This window comes from Plecotus auritus, assembly GCF_963455305.1.
Source record: "Plecotus auritus genome assembly, chromosome: 10".
In the NCBI taxonomy this organism is placed as follows: Eukaryota; Metazoa; Chordata; class Mammalia; order Chiroptera; family Vespertilionidae; genus Plecotus; species Plecotus auritus.
In genome coordinates, this window is record NC_137785.1 from 5,116,571 (window position 1) to 5,125,392 (window position 8,822).

Below are 8,822 nucleotides of genomic sequence, written 5' to 3' on the forward strand. Positions count from 1 at the left end.
TAGCTTATGAGTCTGGGGCCTCCAGGTAAACAGAGCCCAGAGGTTCTGAGTCTGGGGCCTCCAGGTAAACAGAGCCCATAGCTTATGAGTCTGGGGCCTCCAGGTAAACAGAGCCCAGAGGTTCTGAGTCTGGGGCCTCCAGGTAAACAGAGCCCAGAGCTTATGAGCTCTGGGGCCTCCAGGTAAACAGAGCCCAGAGGTTCTGAGCTCTGGGGCACAGAGAGATAAGGAGGGGGGTTTAGCTCAGGAACAGCTCACCGGCTATGGAAGCTGGAAGTCCCCCCATCGCCTTCTGCACGGAGACCCAGGAGCGTCGGTGGTGCAGTTCAGCCCAAGTCCAAGGCCCGGAACCGGAGGGCAGCGGGGTGAGAGAACCAGGAGCTCTGACGTCCATCCGAGGGCAGGAGAGACGGGCAGGCGCAGGCGAGACGGGCAGGTGCCCCAGCTCCAGGGAGAATGAGCCCTTCCTTCCCCTTTTGGGTCTGAGGTTGGGTGGTGCTGCCAACACCGGGAGGGCGGGTCACACAGCCCGCTGATTGACAGCTCCTCCCCTTCAGTGACCCCTCCCTCCCCCTGAGCAAGGACAGCTGACCAGGCCCAGGACTGCCCCTGTGAGTCCACGCAGTGCAGCCCCATCTGGAGAGACACCCTTTTGGGGGAAATGACAAGTAAAACAAGCCCTGCCAGCCTGGCTCAGTGGGTGAGCATTGACCTAGGAACCAGGAGGTCAGAGTTCGATTCCCAGTCAGGGTTCGATTCCCGGTCAGGCACAGGCCTGGGTTGCTGGCTTGATCCCCAGAAGGGGGTGTGCAGAAGGCAGTTGATCCATGATTCTCTCTCATTATTGATGTTTCTATCTCTCCCTCCATCTCCCTTCCTCTCTGAGATCCACAAAAATATAAAAATAAATAAAACAAAAATCTTTCCATCTCAGGGGTTATTGGAAGGAAGAGGAGGGGCTCAGAGAGAGGACAGAAGAACAGACATCAAGGCCCTTCTCCTCCTCCTTCACTTTCTCCTCCTCCTCCTCCTTCCTCTTTTTCATTTTTTATTTTCTTGGTGAATCCTCACCCGAAGATCTTTTTCCCGTTGATTTTTAGAGAACTGGAAGGGAGGGAAGGATAGAGAGAGAAAGAGAGAGAAATATGGAGGTAAGAGAGACACATGTACTGGGTGCCTCCCGAACTCGCCCTGACCAGGGATGGCACCTGCAACCCAGGGACCTGCCCTTGACCGGGAGTTGAACCCAAAACCCTTTGGTACCCAGGCTGATGCTCTAACCACTGAACCACATCATCCAGGGCGAGTCTTTTCTTCTTGAACCTCCGACTGCGGACCTGGGGCACGCAGGGCCCAGGACAGGGCCATGGGGTGCAGGGACACCCCTATCCCAAAAGGCACCCCTCTTGCTTTTTGGCCCCAAGAGGCCACCTGGAGGCCGGGTCCCCGGTAGCACTCCTGCGGGCAGGTGGAGAGGGGGGCCACCTTGCACTAGGACTCCCTCTAATTCCCCCGAGGTGTGTCCGGGGGCTGAACACCAGGGCGCCGTAGGGGGCCCGTGTGGTGGGCGGAGAGATCCCACCTGGACCGATGGGGCAGGAACGGATGCTCAGACACGCCCACTGGAGCCCGGGGACAAAGTGGGTGCGGAAATGTCAGAGGGTCCCTGTGTCCTGAGCAGCAGAGACCGGCTGGGCCTCATGGCACCCAGTGAAGGCGTCTTTGCACGCTCTGCACCCACAGCCCCTCAGGGCTGCAGCCTGTCTGTGAGCCCAGCCTCCCTCGGCTGTCTGCTTTGTCCTGCTCCCCCTCACCCGCTTTCTTACCTGGGGGACCCCATATAAATACGTGGGACTGCTTGGTGGGCAGCGAGTGACAGTACACGGCCGGGCCACTGTGTCTGCCTTTGCACGGGGGCGGAGCTCTGCGGAGGGGGTGCTTTGTGGGAATCGAGGGGGAGTGCTCTCACCCAGGAGAGAACTGCTTCCTGAGGAAGAGTGGCTGCGACCACAGACCCCAGGTCCCCTGCAGCTCGTGGGGGAGCCCCCCCCCCGCCCCCCGCTGTGGCCACACCACCTGCCCCGAGTCCAGAGGGCGCCTCCTGCATTCTTTCCCCACACGGAGCCGCTCTGTACCTTCTGTGTGTCAGAGGCGCTGGGTCAGCTGGGCTGGGAACTGCAGATCTGGGCGGGGTGGGCGGGCGGGGGTTGAGGCCAAGGATCATGAAGCTGTGGGCCTGGGTGCCGAGGGACGGCCCACACCCAGAGCCCCATTCTCTGCCCCTTGAACAGCCGTGGCCCCTGGGCGGTCTCCCATGGGTCTGAGCTCGAGGTCTGGGAGAGCCACGAGGGGGACCCTTCCCGAGGGGCCCAGCTCTGCCTGGGGCCTGCCTGGGGGCTGCAGCCTCACAGCCATCCCTGAGCCGGGACCTGAGAGTCTCAGCCTTTCCCTCCAAGTCCTGACTCTCCTCTGTCTCCTCCTCCTGGGGGCCCTCCCCTGGGAGGTCACCAGGATGCGCCCCAGTGCTGTGAGGGACGAGGTTTATGGTGAAGCAATGAAGCATAGGGACATGCATCGCGGGTGAAAACTGCTGTTTGAATTTAACCCTGCTGTTCTGCCTTTTGTACACACCTGCTTGCTTAAACGATAGGGCAGGAACCTCAGTTCCAGACTGCGACCTGGGAGCTCACGTAAACCACCCCGGTGTGTTGCCAGCCCACATCACAAAGGTTATTCTCCGGTGCCTGAGAGCCAGAACCACAAAATTGCTTTCCTTGACTCAGTGGCTCCGGGAACTGAAACTACAGATAACCAAAGAGATTATTCACGTTGCTTCTGTACAATCCGCGTTCGCAAGGCAATTCCACATTCCCAGGTCCAGCAGGATGCGGTGTTTGCCTTTATAAGCTCGCTACGGCTGTCACTCAGGCCCTGCGAGATTCCCAGAGCTGATGCCCCCTGGCAGCCACCGGCTTTTGAATAAATGTCTCCTTAATTCCACTTCCTGATTGGGGCGTCCTTTGTGCGATTCGAGGGGTACATGACAGCAATGGGACCACCTTCCCCAGGCACGGGGTCTGTGTGCGGGGCCCTAAAAGGACCCATGGAAGCCCATCAGCATCCAGATGGGAATACAGCCACCAGCCCAGACCCATCTGGTTCTTTGCAAAGTCATCCTTCCCAGATGCCCCGCCCACCGACGTGGGGACCACAGGACTGTTTCTTTAGTGCATGTTCTCTGGTGGACGTGGGGGCTTTCCGTCTGAAATAACCAGGGTCACCGGGCACAGAGGGGCACAGAGGGGCACAGAGACAAGGGCATCGAGCCTGAGCCGGAGCTGGGGAGCATGGGGACGGAGGAAGCAGGCTGAGCCCTTCCAGTGTCCCGCTCAGCTCTGTGCTCTCCCAGTAACACCAAGGAGGTGTCAGAAGAGTTCTATGGTTTCCCATTTGCAGGTGAGAAACTGAAACATTTGCATAAGGAAATGTGTGGTTTGTGGAGAGTCAGCCTGTGAGGACCAGATGGAGAGCCATTAAGTTTCCCTGCCTGAATTGTCTGTCTATGATTCTATGTGTCCAAGTACCTGCCGTTGTATCTAAATATCTATCTGTGTAACTCTGTATCTAAATATCTACATATTTACATAACTATCCGTGTATCTGTTGAAATATCTATTCAACACTGTACTTATATAATTCTCTGTCTTACTATCTGTATATCTATCTATGTTTCCAATACCTGTTTATGTATCTAAGTATCATTGAAACTATCTTTATATCCATGTTTCCATCTATGTATTTACTTATGTAACGACTTATACATCTATGTTTCTGAGCATCCTGCTATGTATGATCTATGCAGGGGTGGGCAAACTTTTTGACTCGAGGGCCACAATGGGTTCTTAAACTGGACCGGAGGGCCGGAACAAAAGCATGGATGGAGTGTTTGTGTGAACTAATATAAATTCAAAGTAAAGGAGCGGAGGGGAGAGCAAGAGAACCCTCCACTCTTTTGGCTCCACGGGCCGGATAGAACAGCCGAAGGGGCCGGATCCGGCCCGCGGGCCGTAGTTTGCCCACTGCTGACTAGGGTCTGTCTATCTATCTATCTATCTATCTATCTATCTATCTATCTATCTATCTCTCTACCATCTCTGGTGAATAAATACGATGTGGGTTTCATCTGGTTATGGGTTGAGCCTGGTTAGGACATATCTCACTAGAAGCTGCTCCGTGCAAAAACGAGAAATTTAAATTTTCATATATTTTCACCAAGGCCTCTCTGGACCCAAAAAGGGGAAACTGGATTTGGGGCTAAGAGCACCCCACTTCCGTTCCTGAGAAACCACGGAAATGAGGCACATGACTCGGCCCCTTTAAAGCCGCCCTACACATTCGCTGACCTGCAGGACCCTGTCCTCCCTCACCCAGGCAGACGCACCTCCTCCATGTGGACAAGGACGGAGGAGACTGGGAGAGGCTGGCCATGAGCCCCCGGCCCTCCACCCTCCTGGGCCTCGGTGAGTCCTGGATGGAGGGACCGCATCCCAGGGACCGAGGGGGTGGTGGCTGGGAAGGCGTCTCCATCCCTGCTCGGTCTGACTCCAGCCCAGGAGACGCACGGTCCCTCCTGGGGGTCTGGCCCCTCAGCTCTGGCCCTGACCTGAGTGTGAAATGGGAGGGTCAGTCCTAGAGGCCGGTGCCTGGGCGTGGGGACAGGGTCTGACTGAGGACCTGATTGGAAGAGGGGGGGTGGGGGTTTGTCTGGAAACTCAGAGCAGGAAGCAGGCTTGTGCTCAGAGGGGATGCTGAGGAGGGAGCCTGGGAATTCTCGGGGCTGGGCCCGCTGCCTCCAGGAAGTCCCCCTGATTGCAGCCCGGGAGGACCCGGGTGCTGGGCGTTGTTCTCACCAGCCCTTCCCTTGCAGTGCTCTGCCTGGGCCAGATGATCCACACGCAGGAGGGTGAGTCCGCCTTCTTAAACGGAGTTTTTCACACAAGTTTCATGTTCAGGCCAAACACTGATTTCCCTTAGAGTCCTCTCCCGGTGTGTCTTCAGCTGGAATGAGCCCCCAGCCTCTCTCTTTGTCTGGGTCTGTCTGTCCTCACGCCCTCTGGCTACGTTACCCTCAGAAACCCAGCCTTTCCTTCACTTTCACAAGCACCAGGTTCTGTCTCTACCATGACCGCCTCCCAGGCTGAGGGCTCATGAAGCTCAGCTTGGCTCATTCATATTTGGCCTCTGGTCTCAGCTCAGGGCCTCTCCCCTCTGTCTCTGAGGAGAGGCCAGCACTGCCCCCCCTCGCCTTGAGCCCCCCACACTCAGCCCTGAGCCCCCCACACTAAGCCCTGAGCCCCCCACTCTGCCCTGAGCCCCCCACACTCAGCCCTGAGCCCCCCCACTCAGCCCTGAGCCCCCCACACTCAGCCCTGAGCCCCCCACACTCAGCCCTGGGCCCCCCACACTCAGCCCTGGGCCCCCCACACTCAGCCCTGGGCCCCCACACTCAGCCCTGAGCCCCCCACTCAGCCCTGAGCCCCCCCCACTCAGCCCTGAGCCCCCCACACTCAGCCCTGAGCCCCCCACACTCAGCCCTGAGCCTCCCACACTCAGCCCTGATCCCCCCACACTCAGCCCTGAGCCCCCACACTCAGCCCTGAGCCCCCCACACTCAGCCCTGAGCCTCCCACACTCAGCCCTGAGCCCCCCCCACTCAGCCCTGAGCCCCCCACTCAGCCCTGAGCCCCCCCCACTCAGCCCTGAGCCCCCCACACTCAGCCCTGAGCCTCCCACACTCAGCCCTGAGCCCCCCACTCAGCCCTGAGCCCCCCACACTCAGCCCTGAGCCCCCCCCACTCAGCCCTGAGTCCCCCACACTCAGCCCTGAGCCTCCCACACTCAGCCCAAGGCCCCCCACTCAGCCCTGAGCCCCCACACTCAGCCCTGAGACCCCACACTCAGCCCTGTGCTCCCTCTGCCCTTCCGCCCAAGAAGGCAGGGGTCCTCCTGTGTTTCTCCTGTTTGTGGGCCAATGGCACAGGAGGCGTCTATAAACGGAGCGATGGGAGCTAAGCTGTGGCTGAAGGAACGAGGGGAGGGGCGACCGAGGGAATGAGTGCTGGGGCTCGGCCAGCTCTGTCTCTCTCAGGGACTGGGTAACTGGGGTGCCTTCTTCCTGTTCAGGGCCAGAGCCCTCTCTTCCCCTCCTAGCCCAGTTTAGACACTTGGGGTTCCAGGAGCCTCCATCACAAGGAAGTGGAAATGGGCTGAGGGGGAGGTGGGAAATGCAGCGGGAACCTCAGTGAGTGCTGCTCAGAGGACGTGCCCTGGAGTTGGGGGTCCTCACCCACTGGGGTCCGGTGAGCAGGTCTGGGCTGGTGTCCACTCCCACCCCCACTAGACTTCCCATGGGGCCCTGCAGCCCCATTGGTCCCCACAATCTCCCCCAGCTGCCTGCAGATCCGGCCAGGCCACCATCTCAGACTCCAGCGTCCCTGTCCCCACGAGTGACCTGCTCACCCTCACCCTCTGCCTCTCTCCCAGCCCTGTCTGTCCCCCTGGAGAGTGGCCGCGGGGAGGGGGACCTGTCCAGGGCCCTAGCCTGCTCTGACACCTCCCCTGTCCCCCTGAGAAAGGCCCACGATGTCACCAGAACTTGTGTCAGGTGGAGAAGTCCTTGGGGTGGTGAGGACTTCGTCCCCTGGAGGGGCAGACGGGGTGGTCTCTCGGGGAAGGGATGGTGCAAATGGTCTGGAATTGGCTGTGGTGAGGGTTGCACAACTCTGCAAGTTTGCTAAGAACCATTGAGCTGCACGCTTAAGACACGGCGGGGGAGAGGGGTGTGAGGTTGAAGATTTCCTCATGGTGGAGCCTGAGATCTTGCCCTGCTTCCTCCCAGGGGCCCTGCCCAAACCCTCCCTCAGGGCCCAGCCAGGCTCCGTGATCCCCCGGGGACGGCCTGTGACCTTCGTGTGCCGGGGCCCAGCTGGGGCTAAGTACTTCCGCCTGGAGAAGGATGGAAATGCTGCACACCACAATCAGAAAAATGTGTCTCAAGATGGGTCGCAGGCGACAGAGGCCAGATTCCCCTTCCCTGCGGTGAGTGAAGACATGGCTGGGCGTTATCGCTGCTTCTATCGCCAAGATTCCCTCTGGTCTGAGCGCAGTGAGGCCCTGCAGCTGCAGGTGACAGAGGAGGACGGCTCCACTCGGCCCTCAGGTGGGTCCCGGGGCCCTGCACCCTGTCCCAGCCGCGTCTCTGTCCTGGGGCTCCCTGCCCTCCTGCTAACCCCCAGCCCTGGGGCTCCCCTCCCTCTGCACACAGGACCCTTGGCCTTCACCCCTGGCTCTGGGCCCTGGAGTCTGGTCCCATCTGGACACCACGGTGGCCTGGCCCCTGAGCCCCGCCTCAGAGGGGACACAGAGCTGTCCCGGGGGGCTGGGTGGGGCCTGAGCTTCCAGCCACCAGGTGGGGACAGCCCCCTTCAAGGGGCCCCGAGTCCTTCCACTCAGGATGGGGGTGCCCTGCCCTTTCCCCTGGCCAGGCTCTGTTGGGCCCAGGCAATGGGTCCCCTGGGGTCCACCCCAAGGGTAGTGGCATGGTCCATGGGGTCCCTGACCAGGGTGGGACAGTGCTTTGGGGCATTTTTGGATGAGGCTGCCCCTGGCCTAGTGTGGTCAGACCCTGAGATAAACTGGAGTCAGGGTCCAGGAAGGACATGGAGAGAAAGGGAGGGAGGGAGGGAGGGAGGGAGGGAGGGAGGGAAGGAAAATTCTTCCTTTAAATCCGAGTGTCTTCTCTCTCCTCTCCTCAGACATCCCATGGGGGGTGGGGAGACCCAGATGATCCTGACCCTGTGACCCCCCTGCCCTGGGGGACTGTGGGTGGCACAGTGGCCGGGTGAGGTGAACTCAGAGTCCAGGCCCTGTGACCCTGTGGCCGGGTCAGGGGGCTCCCACCCCGTGTGTCCAGGGGCCAGGACCAGCTTCCTGTGCTAATGTACGGAGGGTGGTGGGACGTTCTGAGGGGTGGACTGCCGCTCAGACAAGTGGGAGCAGAGAGGGTGCCATCCGGTGCCCTCGTCTCCCTGAGCCCTTCTGGGGCGTGTCCGGGGGGGGGGGGTCCTCTCTACTGGGAGGGGCAGAGAAAGAGGCCGGGTGTGGGCGCTGTGGGCGGGGAAGGGCCAGGTGAGTGGGACAGAGGGAGAGGAACTTGGGCTCAATGCTTCCCCGCCCCCTTCACAGGAGCCCCTGGAGACCTCAGCTCCCCCACTTGGAGCCTGGGCTGGGGAGGGGGGACCTCAGCCTGGGGCGTCCCCTCCTGGGGCTCTGCTGGGCATGGGCTCCTGCCTCCTAGGGCCTGGCCTGGCCGGGTCATGTCCACCTGTCAGTCACCTCTGCCCTCTGCTTCCAGGCCCCGCCTCCCGAGACTACAAGGTGGAGAACTGCATCCGCCTGGGCCTGGCGGGCGTGGTCTTGCTGATCCTGGTGGCGATTCTGGTGGAAGCTGGGCACAGCCGGCGCAGGTCCCCACAGGGACCACAGCAGTAAACACCAGGGAGCCCCCCCGGAGAGCGGGGACCCCAGGGCGCCAGCAGGGAGCTCCCCGAAGGCCCGCAGGCTCACGCTGGAGCCCAGGACACCAGTGCCCCCCTCCCCCCACCCCGCCAGTTCCCCCTCTCCCTCCCCTCCTCCCAGGAGACTGTCCTTCCGGGCTGTACTCCCTCTTCCCCCTGAAAGTGCGTGATTCTCCGTGGTGACCGGGCCTCTCCTCTGAGATCTGGCTCAGGTCTCCAGGGTTGGCTCCAGGTCTGACCCTCCCC

At 60.6% G+C, this 8,822-nt stretch overlaps 1 protein-coding gene across 1 annotated transcript; it reads left to right on the forward strand.

Annotated features, from left to right (window-relative positions):
* Positions 1–263: 263 nt before the first annotated feature.
* Positions 264–8,550, forward strand: LOC308235310 (leukocyte-associated immunoglobulin-like receptor 2; the record flags this gene model as incomplete). Its single annotated transcript, XM_080644068.1, has 5 exons — positions 264–319; positions 4,432–4,520; positions 4,928–4,963; positions 6,899–7,219; positions 8,414–8,550. 5 exons carry the CDS (start codon positions 264–266, stop codon positions 8,548–8,550), a joined length of 639 nt encoding a protein of 212 aa, XP_080500194.1.
* Positions 8,551–8,822: the final 272 nt, after the last annotated feature.